The sequence below is a fragment of the Acomys minous genome, assembly GCF_964271855.1.
Source record: "Acomys minous genome assembly, chromosome: 14".
NCBI classification, from domain to species: Eukaryota; Metazoa; Chordata; class Mammalia; order Rodentia; family Muridae; genus Acomys; species Acomys minous.
This window is the reverse complement of record NC_140496.1, coordinates 99396301-99414394: the sequence shown is the minus strand read 5'-3', so window position 1 is coordinate 99414394 and position 18094 is coordinate 99396301. Positions and strand designations below refer to the sequence as shown.

General features: G+C 40.6%; 1 protein-coding gene across 5 annotated transcripts in view; it reads right to left on the bottom strand.

Moving 5' to 3' along the window:
* Positions 1 to 18094, bottom strand: part of COL24A1 (collagen type XXIV alpha 1 chain) — a 257071-nt gene that overhangs the window by 198622 nt on the left and 40355 nt on the right. For all 5 annotated transcript variants that reach the window (XM_084757416.1, XM_084757418.1, XM_084757419.1 and 2 more), the window contains 5 exons: positions 14115 to 14159; positions 11483 to 11536; positions 10372 to 10416; positions 9377 to 9430; positions 8107 to 8151 (listed from right to left, as the gene is read on the bottom strand). In XM_084757416.1, coding sequence (XP_084613542.1) covers positions 8107 to 8151; positions 9377 to 9430; positions 10372 to 10416; positions 11483 to 11536; positions 14115 to 14159 — 243 coding nt within the window. The remainder of the gene's footprint in view (positions 1 to 8106; positions 8152 to 9376; positions 9431 to 10371; positions 10417 to 11482; positions 11537 to 14114; positions 14160 to 18094) is intronic.

Sequence of the window (18094 nt, the reverse complement as noted above, 5' to 3'; positions counted from 1 at the left end):
AGAACCCAGATGAGTGTGGATATAGAGTTTCCACCATCAGACCTCTGGATGGATAGTGCATCTTGAACACCATGTGGTGGTGTGAGCACAAGACTGTTAAGAGACTCAATCTGCCAAACCTGTAGTATTTGTTACACAGCAACAGAAAAAGAAACCTAATAAAACTACCAATATAATCATTAAGTAGAGAATTATGAAGCCTTGCCCACACATTTTGGATGGAAGTGGCCAGTGAATCTACTCACTATTTCCGGTCTCTTAAGCCTGCCACTGGTTCAGGCGATGAACATCAAAATTAAACAGGTTAAAGTTGTCTATTTACCTTTAACAGTTTTGCATTAACTTTGTGAAATATTTATGTCCTCAAAACTTTATCATTCTAACATTTCATATTTGTCTCTTTTCTAGTGAAAAGGGTGTTTATCATTTTGTAGAAAATTTACATTTAATGCCGATGAAAATCTAGATGTAAAATATCAGCTGTTGTTATCAAACAACATATCTAGCATCAGCTAGATATTTATGAATCTGCAAGTAAATCTATTGCTACCATCACATTACTTTTATGATCCCTGGGATCATAAATAAGAGTACAGATGGGAAATGGCTGTCAGAAGCTGTGAATTATTAAGAACCATAATTGCAATGTACAAAAGTTCACTGCACCTAATTTTATATATATATATATATATATATATATATATATATATATATATATACACACATACACACATATACACATATGTATATGTTTAACATTCTTCTTCCCTGGTGTTTCTACTGCATGACCCAATTCTCACCATAGTTTTAAGCCACTTTTGTCTCCAACAGTAGTATCACCTTCAGGTTTTCACAGAAGATGTGCTCAGAGCACACACAGCATCAAGTTGTGACAGTGCCTCAGTGGTGGACCTCAGTGCTCTTTGATACTTGCTATTCCTGCTTTTGTGTAGAGCTCTTCGGTGTCTGACACTTATGACCCACAGACCAGAAGTGGCTGGTGCATGATTTAGGGAGCTGGGAGACGCTGCGGCCTCTGTCCTTTGTGGTCATCCCCTTATCTCAGGAGGAGACGGACTCATGTTCTTAAGACCCTCACACAGCCCCATGGAAGTCAGATCTTCCACCACCACTGAGCATTTACCTAGCCAGCCAGTAAGCAAATTACCTTAAAGTTGAATCCAGTCATCCCAGGCAAGCCTCTAGAGGACTACAGCACCTGTCCAAATCTCAGCTCTAGGCTCATGAATTAGACTACTCACATAAGCCATTTTTCAAGTTCCCAACTCAAGGAAACTATATAATACATATTTAATGTTGTTTAAAACCACCTACTTGGAGTCATTTCTCATGCAGTGCCGGACAACTAATACACTGTAACAACAATGGTGTCTAAAATTATAGAGCCTGCTATGGTAGGGCTAGGCCCTGCATCCTGAATGACATGCCACTCAGCGGCTTTTTCTGCACAGTCAATGTGTGTTTTTTTTTAATGATCTGCAGAACTTCCCGAGGCTCAAAGAATAAGTCTCCCCTTTGTCAGAGTCCAACAAGGATACTGTTACCAAGCATGGAAGTTTTCAAACAGGAAATGCCACTTCTGCTGGGATATACAGGTGGTGTTAATATTTTAGATCACTCTCAGACATTTGTGTTCATATATGTGTAAACAATGAAAAGGGATTATTTTCCTGGTTCTACAAGGAAATCATAAAAAATAATACATACAGAATAAGAAAATAATCATCAAATCATTATGACAACTATATCTACAGAATTAAAAATAAAAGCAATATAAATATTTCTATATAACATTCTTTTCTTTCTAGCAAAAGATTTAAAAACATATTCAGGCTAAAGTAGAATAAATAAAAATTATCACTAAGCAGTGATAACAAATTGTGTAGATAAAATACGCTAGGTTGGCATACCAGTATATGGAGAGGGATAGCTTTCTAAGAAGAAGCAGTAGGACACAGTCAGGATAATTTCCCTAGAGTTGGGGCTGGGGAGATGGCTCAGAGGTTAAGAGCACTGTCTGCTCTTCTAGAGGTCCTGAGTTCAATTCCCAGCAACCACATGGTGGCTCCCAACCATCTAGAATGAGATCTGGTGCCCTCTTCTGGTGTGTAGGGGAACAGGCAGGTAAAAACACTGTATACATAGTAAACAAATCTTAAAAAAAAATTCCCTAGAGTTGGAAAGTTGAAGTCAACCTAGATTTACCTCTGCGCATCCTACATGTGCATATCTATTTCCAGCACTTGAAAATCCTCCAGGAAGGGATCAGATCACCACTGATCAAGACTGGACCGTAGCAGGCTCCATGACCCACTTTCTACATCCTCTTTGTCCTCACAGGTAGGTCAATTTGATCCACAGGTCAAAGGTGAAGTCTGGCACCTCAGTTGAGGTGATGCCACATTTCAGTGGGACTTTGAATCGTCCCGGGCAGGCTTTGCCAGGCCATGCCTCCATTCTCAGAGCCATTTCTTCCTTCTCCTTAAAGAATGGTTAGCACCCCATTCTCCTTCTCTGAGAGCTAACGTTGTTCTTCCCCTCATCTCAAAAGCGATTTGAACACAGCACCTACTCGCTACTCTTGCCATTTTTCTCTCAGAGAAAACATAGTTCCAACCATGCATCACTTTACACTTCTAATTTTGACGACCTACAAGGCTCTCTGTAGTTTCCTCTGTCATCAGTCCTGAACATAATCTGCCCTCCCCCCCCTGACTCTCTACCTGCAGGTGACACGTCCCTGTGAAGTCATGCCTTGTCTGGCCTTTTCCAAACAAGAAGTAGTGTCCCTTTCCCAACCTTGTGGGTGGGGCAAACCCAAAGTCCCGGAATCTGAAACTTTCTACACATCTGTCATATAGTAGTTAGCCAAATATAGTTGTAATAGACAGTTCCATAAATAGAAACCGGAAAATGAATATCTTTTTCATGAATGAAGAAGAAATCATTAAAAAAGTAATGGCAATCTACTAAAATACTCTATGGTCTCCTTAATGATGCAAAGAAAATACTGTCTTTGAGTCCTGCAGAAAGTGTAAGCATCTGAGGCCACAGTCTGCTCTCTGTGTTTAAGATTGCCATGGGCTAAACATAGACACTAATAACAGATGCTGAGCAGAGAGTTTATACTCAGAACTTTTAACACTGGGGTTGGAAGCCAAAACATAGCTTACTTTAAATAGGCTCCTCCAACAGAAAGCTATAAGAGAGAAAGGTGGGGGCTGGGACCTCCTTTTCTATAATTAGAAAAGTAAACATCCCTTAAGGGTCTCAATTTTGTTTTCCCAGGAATAAAACTCAGTGCAGTTTGGATCTCAAATCAAATCAAATATAATTTGATTACTTGTAATCTAGTCCTATCAAGGCTAAGAAATCTCAAAAGTGTGTGTGTGTGTGTGTGTGTGTGTGTGTGTGTGTGTGTGTGTGTGTGTGATGCGTGCCTCCATAGCACACATGTGGAGTTCAGAGGACAACTTTGGTCCTCAGGTGCCCTCTACATTTTGTTTGAGACAGGGTCTCTCAGTGGCTTGAAACTGCATCACACGAGGCCGCAGTAGCAGACTCCCAAGCTTCCAGGGATCTGTGTGTCTCTACCACCCACCTCGCCATCACTGAAATTGAAGGCACATACTACTGTGCCGGATTTTTCATGGACTCTGGGCATTTGACCTCAGGCCTTTAGGATTGCAAGGCAAGCACTTTACTGAACAAGTCATCTCCCCAGCCTAAGACACTGATTTAAAAAAAAATTGTTGTCTCGGTGTTATTGAGAGTAAATGCCATCTCCTATTTCATGTTTTCTTCAGTCACGGGAACTCAGCTGTGGTATCCATTTTTTAGATGTTGAAACCACACAACTTAGTACAAGAAACACACTGATTGTAAATCAAGCCAGTAACCCTGTAAAAACTTCTGAAAACAACATTAGAACTAACTTCTGACTGTTGCCCCACAAAATAAACCTTGGAAACAGTACTGAAAAGTGTGTAGAATTATGCATAATGCATGAAATGCGCAGTTCTCAAACACATGCAAAGCCTGTCTGCCTTCACTATTTTCCTCAAGCGTTGTTACTTTTCAAATCAGTGGGTCCTTCAAGCCTTTAAAGAATATGATTTATCAGAGATCTATTCTCAGATGTGTGTTGCATACATACACTTAAGTTTGTGTAACAGAACAGCACTGTGGTGCTTTAAAACGTCTCACTCAGAGCGGTTGCCTGCTTCCTTGTTTGATTTTTTTTTCTTTCATCTGAATCTCTGGAGAATGTACGTTAGTTGAATTCAGATCACAGATGCAGATGCTGGGACTGGGCTCATCTCCTGGGCCTGTCAGTCTTCAAAAGCTAGTTTTATTAATAGAGCTTTGAGTTCCAGGGGCGACACTTAAGTATTCGAGTATTGATCTGGTTATGACAGGAAAGAAAAAGAAAAGAACTATAGAAGTACCTGAGCCCTTAGTGCACGGAAGGCTACCTGCTGCTGGGGTCACACAAGGTCTTTGCACTGCTTAGCGAGACCATTGTCCCTACACCTCAACACTGGAACAGCTTGTGGAAGGAGGACGATTGGATTTTAGCACCAACAACCCAAGACCAAAGAGAATATTTGCTAAAATACTATCTTAATACTATTTGACTCTGAAATACAGCATGTTTCTAACAAAAATAATGATCTTACTTCAAAGTATTAATGTAATTTTAAAAATCTGAAGAAATATTGTTACAGATATCAGCTAACTATATAATTGCTGGGTACAGATGCTATTTTACTTGCAGGGGGGCAAGTTTTGTACAAAGTAAGATTTGAATAGAAGTAACTTTTAGAAAAAATGTTTTTAAAAAAGCAACATGAGGCTGAATGATAATTGCCTCTGTGTAAAGCAATTATTTCTTGAATAAGCAAAACAATCTTTAAATGTGCCCTTTTCAGTAGCTCGTGTGTATTTCGAGTGTCTAGCGAAGGTTCATCTCACTGTTACCCTATGATTTCATTACACAACAACGCAAGAGCCAGACATCACTAAACCAGTTCCCTACAGCTAATTTCATGGCTTGTGTTTACTCAAGGAAGTAAGTGATCATTTGCCAGCAGCATAAACATGTGATTTGTAGCAACTTCCTCCTAAATGTAAGCTCAGAAATGATGTTTCTTACATAGCTAATAGGAGGGATGGTATCTGAACAACACCTGAGCATCGTAGTACCCTGGCCAACTGTACCTTAAACTGTCTCTCACTCTAATGGCTTGGCCTTCTATATATTGTCAAGCCACTTTGTGGTGAAAATAAGGAAGAATACATACAGCAAACATGACATGTTACAGTACCAAACAATTTCCTACTATAAACAGTATCTAGTCAGACCTGGATTCATGTGTTTTCAAATATAATTCTCAGCATCTAATTCTTGTATAAATACATATATTTTGAGGCAATAAGCCTTTGCCAGTTTTATAAAGTGAAAAATAGTAAAATCAAAAGTCCCAGAAAGTACCGCATTTTGCATTTTTCTATACTTTCTTGAACTCTGCACTTTCAGCTATTTATTTTTGTTTAATGTGTATGGGATGCTTATATGCATGTATATCTCTGCATCACACGCATACTGCGCCTTTGAAGGCCAGAAGACTGGTCCAGGCCCTGGGCCTGGAATTACAGATGGTTGTGAACTGCCATGTGGGTGCTGAGAATTAAAAGTAGATCCTCTGGAAGAGCAGCCAGTGTTTCTAACCACTGGACAATCTCTCTAGCCCCCTTTGAGCTATCAGTTTGAAATCAACAGAATCCATCACATAATTTTATAATTCTCTAAAAATTAAGCAACCAAAAGTTGCCTATAAATCTCCCTGGATAAACTATACCATTCCTAGAACCTTCTTCTATGTGGCTGATGCCAAGGTGGAGTCAATATCCATATAAAACCAAGTATATTCATCAGTCATATTAGTGATTACCCACGTCATATGTGATAGGGCTTTGAGAAAATGCTTGATTTGTTCACCAATCACAACCACTCTCTGCTGGCTTATCTCAAGGTTCTGAACTCTTACAGTAATTTAAGTATGGGAAGCTATATTTTACTATAAATGATTTTTGTTTGGGTTAGTTAACAAAATTTGATAAGAAGAAGATGGAAAACAAAACAAAACAAAACAAAACAAAACAAAACAAAAGCCATAGACAGGTGCAGAAAAAAACTAAAGATAACAAGGCTGACCGACTGTCAATTTGAACAGACTCAGATCTTCATATTTTGCTTAGAAGTTTGATGTGATAGATAATGGGGTTTGTTGGGATGAGCGGAAAGGGCCTAAAAGTAAAAAACTATATTATCTAGTCACGTAACATGGAGTGTAATTAAAAACACAGCACACAAAGTACTGGAAATGCTGCGTACGTTCCTTAGGTGTGATGGTGCGGGTGGTGTTCACACCTGTTCCAGCTGTGAAGAAATTAGCTTTAAAACCCATTATAGATGCAGGAAAACCTCAAATCTTGCAGGTTTATTTTGTATCCCTTAAGAGTTTGATGGGTTTATTGAATACTCTGAAGACTTCATAGTGAAAAATTCAAATAGCAATCACATTTGGCCAAATATCATGGGGAAAGAAACCCCACACCTCTTTCTAAGTGGTTTGAGTAGAAGATAAAAAGCAGAAATTGTTAGATTGATGGTAACTGCATTTGTGTTCAGGTCTTAATTTTACTGCTTTTAACTATGATTCAACATCTCACATCTCCCATGTCCTAGTCTTAGTGACATTAGAATGTATCCTGAGCTATTTTCGATAAATATTACAAACCTGAAAAGACTCAGTGCTTCAAATAACTTAAATATTACAGCTAGTTGATGTTATAGATAACGTTGGCTTTTTATTCATAGGTTTAAAAAAAGTAAAAAAAGGTTAATGTTCAATTTAAGAGGAAAGTTCTGGAAGGCTGTGGGAAAATCATAAATGAAGTAATTATTTGGATCTTTGGCTATTTTTTTACATTGCAAATTCACAGAGTTCTGTTGCTTTAAAATATATGTACTTATAACAGACTTAGATTCTTAGAAAAATTATATTTTCAAGACACATTAAGATAATATTCACAAATACTGAACTTTTAAGACAAAATATTTTAAAAGATTATTTTCCCCTTCATAGCCACAGGACAGTAAGACTGTCATCCTAAAAGCCATCTTGAAGTGGTCAGGAAAAGACCACAAATGGAAGAAAGGTAACCAGTTAGTTCTGCTAGTTCAGCCTGGGTGGTTCTCTGGACTAGTTCCTTCATTATTAAGAATTGAGTATCAAGATATTCTCCCATCTACGAAATTATTATATTATCAAGTGAAATTCACAGTCCATATTTTTTTATCTGAAAATATAGAAATGTAAGAAAAAGTCTCATAGGGGTGACAGTACCACTGGTTAGGCTACATTCCACCAATACAGCCCAAGACAAAAACGGTAAGCTTCCTTAAAACATTATAGATTAAAAAAAAGATTTATTTATTATAGTGCTCTGCCTGCATATACACTTGCACACCAGGAGGGCATTAGATCTCATTATAGATGATTGTGAGCCATCATGTGGTTTCTGGGAACTGAACTCAGGACCTTTGGAAGAGCAGTCAGTGCTCTTAACCTCTGAACCATCTCTCCAGCCCCCAGATTTTTTGCAATGTTTTTTGTTACTTCCATGGTTGTTAGGTGACAACATTGTGTCACAGTGTCAAAAGGTTGGACACCTTTGTGTGGAGTGTCAGTGTCTCACCATCGAGGGCAGGTCAAAGCTACAGGTCCATTCATGTTTGAAGTTATCCCTGTATGTTCTGGCATTGTAATTTCTCAACACAGAGATAACAATTTATTTCATAGCTACACCTAGAGGCTTAGACATGTTACATTTAGAGTTAGCTTTACATCTACATTTTCTTTACTATATCAAGTACCATTTGGTACCATGTTAAAGCAGCACGAATCAATGGGTGACAGCAAACGCAAAGGCTGAGGCACTCACGAACAATCTAAGAAGGAACAAACACGCTTAGGTCCCATGAGCCCACTGGACCTCAAGGAGGAAGAGTCAAGTTACCTGCCTGCCCCTCAGACCCTTCTTCCCGCGGATCCCAGGCGTGCCCTAGAACACAGAAAAAAGGGTACGTATTTGTTGAATGAATACATTGGATGGCTCTTTTCTTGAATATAAATTAATGAAATATAAATGAGTGCAATGTTCAGAAAAGTTTCCGTATACTCATTTAATGATATATTCAATTGTTTCTCCAAAAAAAGATTCTTGATACCATGCAGTCTTCCCAATGGGGTCCTTCCTTTCCCTGGTAATAACAGTTATTTGTGAGGAGTGGGCGTGCCACCAGACAAATAGGAACATCTTGTTTTCTACAGCTAACACAGGATGTGTGCCTTTCTGCGTCTCCCTTTCTTTCTCTGTTTGGAGATAAACAAAGTTAATCAAATCCTTGCACTGCGGGCTTCCAATTTCACGTGAAAGCAACAGCAGTAAAGCAAAGCAGAGAAGAGGCTTCTCCTGCTGCGCTGGATCATCTTCTAGAAAGATGCCACCAGCCTTTCTTCGGGTTCCTGGACATGTAAGCAGCAGTAGAGTGTAACAGTCAACCAGCAAGCTGTGCACCCAGAACACTGGCAGCCATGTTCTAAGCATTCTCGCTTCCCGCACATGCTCAAGGATGGCTTGTTCTCTCTGTACATGCCCCACTCTCTCCGTCAATAATGATACCTATGTGTGCATTGTCAGAGTTGATGTATATGAAGTATTTGCACAGCAGTGAGTGTGAGTGTGTGTGTGTAATACATATGAGTGGGTGGACATGCCATAGTGTAAGTGTGTGTAAATGTGTGTGTGTGAGAGAGAATGTGTGTTTGTGTAATGCATATGAGTGGGTGGGCATGACGTAGTATGAGTGTGAGTGTACGTGTGTACAGCTATTTGGTGAATCATGCACTACTCTCATCATTGTTCTTAAATTTTTTCCATTTCAAGCCACTTTGAGTATCTATTAATTGATATCTAAACACCCTATTTATAGCCCCCAGAGAGGAAGAAATACATCAGGACCAGGCATGGTTACACACAGCCCTATTTTCACACATATTTTTTTAAAATTGAATTTAAGATCTCTAATCATATGTGTTCATATCATTTTTCTTACAGAAGCATCATTGGAGTTTATAGAAGTCTAATGTAATTTCTGGCAGGCGATTTCTCATAGCTCACTGGCTCACTGAGTAAGAATTTCCCCGCATGTGTGAGCTTATGTTTATCCCCACAGGGTCACAGGGAGAACACTTTAGAAAGTAACATTTGAAGGAAATAACCTCACCCTTTCTCCTTCAGGTCCCAGGGGTCCTGCATCTCCAGGAGAGCCAATGAAACCCTGCAAGCAAGAAGATGATATCTATACTGTTTCATTTCCCTGTTTGCTCCATAAAATTCTAGGTAGATGTACATAAAATGTTACATATCTTCATATTAAATATAAAGACGCATAAACACGAACAACTCCTCATGTTACCACTTTTTGTCAAGTCACGACACATCAATCTAATCACTGATACAGAAGAGTAGAGAGTGTCACTAGAGGCATGGCAGCAACTGAAAAATCGACACCGCCAAAGCCTTTCTTTCACCGATGTCTTGAGACAGGAAAACACTTAGACTGTGTGCACAGTAAGACTGAGGAGCACAGGGGAACATGCATTTCAGTGGGGGAGGGGAGAGATGGACAGCCCACAAATCTGGGTAAGCAGAGGCTGCAGAGCGTACATACCAAACCCGGAAATTACAGCAAGGGGGCTGTAATCTATAGCACACTCCCGCTATTGTGGTATTTTCCCTCGTTCCCTTACTGATTAAGGATGGCACACATTTTCCTTTAATGGTTTTTTAGAAGCATAAATGTACGCCGCCATGTGAAACTAACTTCATTCTTCACAGATGCGTCCTTACTCCTGACAGCAATGGTGACTCCTGGACCACCAATGCACCTCCACCTTAAACTACTGCTCGTCTCTTTGCCTCTTCACTCCAACAAGTCTTATAAGGCTTAGATGTGTTCATATATAAATGATGCTACCCCGTGTGCACAGCACATCCTAACATTGCCAACAGCAAGCAGATAATAATGATGTGACCATTGCCTCAATGAGACCGATGGTTTCAGTGCACCAAAGGGAAAATGGCAAATGCTTTCCTTTCAAACTAAATTTTCATAAAGCTCAAAACCTCTAAAAGATGTGAAAATGGTAAGGACTTGGATCTTGTCATTCTACTTTCTTGTGGGTATATTTAACAAATTGATGAAAAACGCTTACTTACTCGGACACCTTTAGGGCCTGGGTTACCTTCTGGTCCAGCTAAACCCTGGTGTGAACAAGAGATGTTGTCAGGATGGTGCAGTATGTTTACCTAAAGATCACAAATGCTCAAAAAATTTTAGAAGTTCAGGACCCCCAAAAAACACTCCATATAATGAATGTATAAATATATTTAAATCATCTAAATAAAGTACATTAGCTGTCAGGAACAATAAACGTTTTGTTTGTTTGTTGTTATTCACATTATTTTTCATTGGGAAATGATCTGTGTTATGTTAAGATACCAATTTACTCTAAAATCTATTTTGCTAAGTTTTTAAGTGATGAATATGTTTTAAAACCTCAAATCACTGTCCACATACACGTGTTCATATTTTGTTTATATGATAGCATACATCCTCATTAGATAATTCCAGTACAACATGCAACACTTTCGGATAATATTAAGTGTCTAAAATGCAATTTTGTTAACAACAGATTAATTCTTATATTGTTATTTGAGGATAAGGCTATAAATCGACACTCCAACATTTAATGTATTATTTTTAGAAGCAATCATGCAATGGAAAGTCTAAGAAGAAAAACTTACTCAATTACTAATTTATGCAAAGTTGGGAAGGAAATTAGAGGGAAATATATGCAAAATGTTTGAAATGGATTTTCAAAACTATACAATGAACTGAATTCAGGTCAGATGAAAGCGTTTCATAGTGGAATTTGAACCATTGCCAATTGTTTCCCAAGTTTTTATAAATGTGTTATTAAAAATAACACTTATTTTGGAGAGACTTTCACACTTATTTTCATTTTAGTCAAGTTAGCATGGAACTCATTTAAGAACTTATTTGCCTCTTAGGCGTCATAACTTTAAATTTTCCACTGTAAGATATATCAAATGTATTTAAAAGCCAGATTTCCACGTTCAATAGGCCAATCCACAGAACAATGCCTGAAGACTTTTTACAACTTTGATTTTGATTGCTTATCTAACTGAATCACCATGAAGGAGAACTAGCATGTCCATCTTTTGATCAATGACCTTCAACATCAGGGCATGTGATGTACACATGAGGAGGAACATGAAAGGAGAAGTGGAAATAGAGTCACTGCACCTGCCTGCCAGGGTAGCCAGGTGAGCCAATATTACCAGCGAGTCCCGGAATTCCCTGAAAAGAAAATTAAACAAGTAAATAAGACAAACGAAACCCACAGGGCACCCAAGGAAACACACTTGGCCAGCAAACATTTTAAAGCATAATTATTTCATTGGCATGCATTCTAGTGATAAGAGCTGGCTGAGCCTCCATGTCTGCCAAACTGTACTGTGACAGACTACAACTTACATCGAATCGCTCACTATTTTACATGTGCTGGTGAATCAGAGGCTCAGGAGCACTGGGTTATTGCTGTTACCTCCACAGCTTCTGTTCATCTTCCCCAGATAACAATCACGTGACCCAGGGGTTCTGTCTTGCTAGTGAGAAGACTGAGTCTATGCAGAGAAGGCATATAGAGCTCACACCTGGTCCTCTGGAAAAGCATCCATTGCTCTCAATTGCTGAGCCACTTCTGCGGACACTCATTGCTATTCGTCCATTCGTCTGCTTATTCAGAGTTTATGTGACTTAAACAATTCTTAGATGAAGGAAATGCCAACAGGAGGCGTGTTGTGCTCCCTTTACTCAATACTGTACGATAGCAGCAATAGTAGGTGTTCCTGATGTCCTGTGACATAGCATCCATTTTCGTCTTTTGCCCATAAAGAGATTAAAGACTGCACTTTGTTCCCCTCCACCCACCTTCTGAGGCACACAGAGGCATCAACTCCAGTTTAAAGATGGAAACCCGGGCTGGAGAGATGGCTCAGAGGTTAAGAGCACCAGCTGCTCTTCCAGAGGTCCTGAGTTCGATTCCCATTAACCACATGTGATCTGATGCCCTCTTCTGGCATGCAGGTATACATGTAGGCAGAGTGCTGTATACATAATAATAAATAAATAAATCTTAAAAAGAAAGAAAGAAAGATGGAAAGCCCAGAACTCCTTAAAATCCGGAAAACCAGGAGAAGGAACAGACCTGGCGAAAACCAAACTGAGGATAGAATTCAAAGTTTCTTCCCTTATTTTTTTCAGAATGCTTATCTCAGTTTTGTTCTCTTGTTTATCTTCATGTCACTTTTGACCACCTATTATCGCTTGCTAAGACTGTTCTTTGTAGCAAATGACAACTGTCCCAGAGATGAATCTTAGAATCATAGCCACACCCTAAATGAAATGAATCAACTGTCTAGGATTCTCACAGTTGAAATGCAAGGTCACTTTAGTTGCTCCTTGAGTCATTACAAATTTTGACTCTTCTTTCGGTCTTTATGAAGGGCTGTATGTATATGCACATGTCTATGTATGTGGATTTGTACACCGGAAGTTAAGTTTAGGTGTCATTCCTCAGGAGCTGTCCTCCTTATTTTTGATTACAGGGTCTCTCTCACTGAGAGCCAAGACTTGCCATGTAGGCTGTGCTCCTAAGGCACCGAGACCCAGGAGGGATCCTTTTGTCTCTTTTATGTGCCTGCTAGGAACTGAACTCAGGTCTTCACGCTTGCACGGTCCATGTTTTACAGCCTTTAAAACCAAATTCAGACTCCCCAGTTAGTAATACTATCATCCCTCAGGGCAACGACAGGTAAATTCACAGACCCATATACCTGGGCTGCTGTGAGGGCTCCATTAGTAGTGGCCATGCTGGCAGTAGTGGCAGTGTTGGGTTGTCCCTGACTTCTGGACACTGGAGCTGACATAGTTCTGCCAAAGCGGTATTCTAGGGATGGTTTTTCTCCCCAAGGGCTAACTCCTACCACCCTTCTCATATGTGTGTCCTGTAAATGCTCACATGCCTTTCAGTGCTCGTCGGAGCTTCGGGAAGCCAAGCCTGCATCTGCTACTGATACACACCAACACCTTCCTGGCTATGGGTGGTAATTAGTAATCTTGAAAAATTGAGCCTCAGGCACTGGACACGGCATGTTGTCCTGCTTTATAAGAGTCAAAGAGAAGCCTGGCTTTGTCTCTCTGTTTGTGTACTTCCCTCAGAGACTAACCAGCACTTTTCATGATGGAGTTGTCTTCAGGGCTTCCCGAGACCCTGATGACTCATTGAAAATGCCATCCACCACCTTACCAGGGTTCTAATCCTCCCCACTTCGCTGTCCGTGATTATGTCTAATCTATGACGCAGTGCCGTTATTTTCTGGTAGAAGAGAAAAGTACTACCATGCTCAAATCCCAAACAGTTACAAGGGTATTTTCACCTTCAAACTTAGTACATGTGTATGTATCTATACATATGGATGTCAATGTATGATCACTCTAGTTTGAATTGCTGACTAGGGTCTCGTGACTAGAATTGAATGAATTCTGAAGTTGAATGAAAGGTCAGGTGTGTGTATATTTTCTTGGGAAGGGCCTGAAGGAGTTGGAGTTGCAGAATTCTCAAATGGATTTGTGAGTCAGAGGCTTACGAGGCACTGTTCTGAACACAGCAGGAAAAGAAAGTAATAAGAATAAAACATTGTGAGTTCACAATGTTGCTAATAATCTACAGCCAGTCAATTTAAAGGTTTTATTAATTCCTCTAAGTAGAATGAAAATAAACATGAAGAAAATTGAAATGACAAGAGAAAATGGACCTCTCCAGAGTGTCCCTTTATGTCTACTTTTGCCATCGGAGAAGACAAGAAACACTTACTTGTTCACCACGGAGTCCAGGGAGCCCTGGGTGTCCTTTGAGACCCTACAAGGAAATAAGTGAAGATAAGGCCTGGGAAGTAACTTATACAAAGTAGTCAGGAAATATAGGCTGTAAAATACTGAGGATTTATGTTTCTTTGCTTACTTGCTCCATTTTTTTTTTAACACTGGACACTTAACTCAGAGCCTCATACATGCCAGGTCAGTAAGCATCTACCACTGAGCTATAACTCCAGTCCCTAGCTTTTTCTCACTGCTTTTAGATCCTTAATCAATATAATATTCTCTTGATTTCCTACTAAATTTGAATGAGTTTAATTTTTATTTTTAAAAAAAGAAACCTAAAAGGCTCCAACTAACTCACAAAGAATCTGCTAAATTCACTCAGGCTTTTAAAAAGTTGTGTTTAGCTCAGTAATATTGAGACAGCATGTCTTCAGACATGATCTGTTTATAATTACTGAATAGCTGGACCACATCCAGCCCCGTCTCTAATCCTATCTCCTTTGTGATTCATGAATGAACTGAGGAAGGAGGCTGTTCACGGAGCCATCCGAAAGGCCCTATGAATCCATCTAGGAAATCAGGCGCACAAGTCTTTTCTAGGTATGAGAACCACGGGCAGATGTTAACTCTCATTAACACCTTTATAGGCTATAAAGCAGATGGTATCACACTTCTTTTATTCTGATGCAGAAAGGGTTTTTTTTTTGCTTTGTTTGGTTTTGTTTTGTTTTTTCTGTTTTCCTGTTCTTACCTTTACTGCATTTCCCAGTCCCCACCAGGGAGCACCTGAATGTTTCAGCATTCCTGCTTTATAGTAATACAAGACTGAGTCTAAAGGAAGCAGCTAATCTTTATCTAGACAAGATTCCTCATTCTAAGTGACCTCATGGGCTAATGGCCAGGCGTGGTATTGTCCTCCCTGGGTCAAATGCCAGCTCTGATGGCTGAGGCCAGATGAGGATGAGTTCACTAAGAACAGGTCGCGCTGGATGGCACTGCCACTTTCTCAGGCTGGGGGCGTGCTTGCATCATCAACACCCTTTTCACTGTTACAGAGTGCTTCTGGGAAAGCAGCCCAGAGATGTGAGACCGGCACCTCATGCAGCTTCTCTGTGGGTGAGGGAGGAAGGAGGTGCCGGAGAAAAAACATGAAGTAGGTAGTTGTAGCCACAAGCTCCCAAAGGTGAAACTAAGTGAAAAAGCACACACTCACTCGGAAAGATGGTGGTAGGAGAGTCACCTAGCTTCTGTGCCTCGTGTCCTGGCTCCTTAGTCTTCCTTTCATGTCTCTGAGGTGAGAGTTCTGCCTCACTTCAGAGAGCCACCACCTTGAGCCACTATGCACTAGAGCCATTGCCTCCCAACATCTCAGTGAGCTGTCACTCAACCCTATGATGTAGGTATTACCCCCACTCTCTAGAGAGGAGGAAATGGAACTGAGCTAAGCAACATAACCAACAGCATGGAGAATCACCTAGGTGTGATAGCTATATTGAGAACTGAGCAATCGTCTGTCAAGGTTTTTAATTTGTCTCTATCCTATACTCAGATGCAACCTGACTTCATTGCCATCACTGTCCAAACAGAGGAACAAAAAGAGCAACACCTCCCAAGTCCTGATGTTACCAGTTACATGCATGTTATGCCCAGCAACATCTAACGTGTGCTGCATTTTCCCTTGGTTTTACTTTAAGCCTTTACTTTTTAAGATAACCAAAGATTAATGTAATTATAAAATATGAGGCACCGTGTTCAGTTATGGATTCCACAAAGTCAAGTTGCTTCTTCTTTTAGAGTAAGAGATAAGAACTCAGACATGATGGTGGCTTTCTGAGGTAAAGTGGAGGGAGGAATGGAGGGAGGGAGGGAGGGAGGGAGGGAGGGAGGGAGGGAGGGCGAGCAGGAATGTGCATTAAACACCCACAAATATGCGGCTAAGCTATCCAGAGCTGCATGGCAGCAGCCAGTCTCTACAAGGTCATCATATTACAGGCCCTATTTATAGATTCCGTGTGATCCCTATTTTCCTTAATGCTTCAGAGGGGATTGCAACTCTGACCTCCTCGTGATGGCCTATGGCATCGTCGTTTGCGATCAAAAGCATCTAAGCAAAACAAGATGTTGCCTGTGTCTGCTTTCAGTGTTACGAACGTGAACAGAGCACGCTCAGTGGGCTCTGGCTCTCATCTGCTCAGTGACTAGTTGTATCACGAGCCCCAGCGTCATCGAATGTAAAACGATAGCGTTGAATTGGGTAATTGCTAAATTGCAGTTGCTAGAATTCTGAGAGCACAGGGATCCGTCAGAAAGAACTTGGCTGGCTCCTTTTATAAAACTGAGCTGACACATGGGCAAGAGGCAGGTCTGAGCCTCACTGTAGGCTTGAAGACACAGGGCAAATCAAGACTGATGAACCTAAAAGTAAATCCAATCTCAGACTCCCAAGGTTGGCTCCTCACCCATCAAAGGCAAAGACAGTTTGAAGAGGAAAGGTCCCCAAAGGCTCTCAGGCTGAACACTTAGTCCTGACAGCAGGACATGGAGCCCAGGGAGAAACAGGTCACTAGAGATGTACCTCTAAGATTATATAAGCACCCCCATCCTCCTTCCAGCTCTGTTCCCTGACCAAATAGGGTGAGGACTCCTCTTCCACATGCTCCGTACCGTGGTGTTCTGCCTCACATGGGCTCACAGTCAGCGGGATCAAAGACCACAGACTGAGGAGGCTGAAGCTGAGAAAAAATAAATAACTCCTTCTTTTATGTTGTTCACCCAGATACTGGGATGAGCAGAGTGGCAAACGGTGGGATGGACAGAGCTGTTAGAATCTAGATGAGTGATGTTTGTGTATCAGGCCAGGATGCGAAAGTTAGAGATGATGTGTTGGCCTTTTAAGAGGCTAAGCTTCTCTTCTTCTCCCTTTCCACACATCCAGCCTGGTATCTCAGTGCCCAGGTGGGCGTCCATCAAATGATGGAGTGGATGAAGTGATGAAACAGCAGAGGGAGGATTGAGGATTCTGGTTGTGAGCATTTTATTTGACTAGAATGAACACCAAATGGTCAAAAATAACAACACATGATCATTTTAAAATGAATACACTGATGAGAACAGAGTAGAAACATTCCTTAAGAAACTTGAGCAATAAGGAAATTTAATATCTCTATTTCAAAACAGATCAAAGCAAATTACAATAAATTGAAGAGCTATCTTAAATTTGTCATATGATATCTTCATAGCACAAATTCCAATAAAATAGGGCTTAAAAATCTATGTTTTCTTGGTAACCTGCTATCCTTCCTCTGAGTGCCACCAAATACACATGCACGTGCCATGGATGTATGTGTCGACCAGAAGACAAGTTGCAGGAGTCATTTTTATCCCTTGGTCATGTGAATCCTGGGGTAAGACTCAGGGTGTCAGGGTAGGTGGGTAACACCTCTACCTACTGAGCCACCTAGTCAGTCCAAGACTTTAAATTTCATTCTTTTTTGAACAGTAACTTAAGAGCAAGAGGCCTTTGAACTGAGAAACTATACTAAACTAACCATGGCAATGCCTAGTGGTGGCATTTAATTCCAAGGACAACGAGCTAATCATAGAGGCTGAAATACCTTAAGCCAAATGAAATTGTCGCCAGTGTTGAAGTGTCAACAACTTAAGTCAGATTGAAGGGAAATTTTCAAAGCCCCTCCTCCACCTGACACTTTTTTGGCCACCCCTAGCTTCCATTCTGGGGAGGGGGGGCGTTCAGAACTGTGTGGCCTTCCTTTCCAATTCTGTTTACAGGAAGGGCAGAGGACAGACATGGAGACAGGGGTGGGGCACAGCTTGTGAGCAGTAGCTTTGGACTTAGATGGTAGCATCACATTGGGCTGGATACCAAGTCAAGATGAGATAGCTCTGCAGACCTTCACAGAAAGGATGGGCCAGTGAAATGTGAGTTGGCTACAGAATGGTGGAAATCTTCAC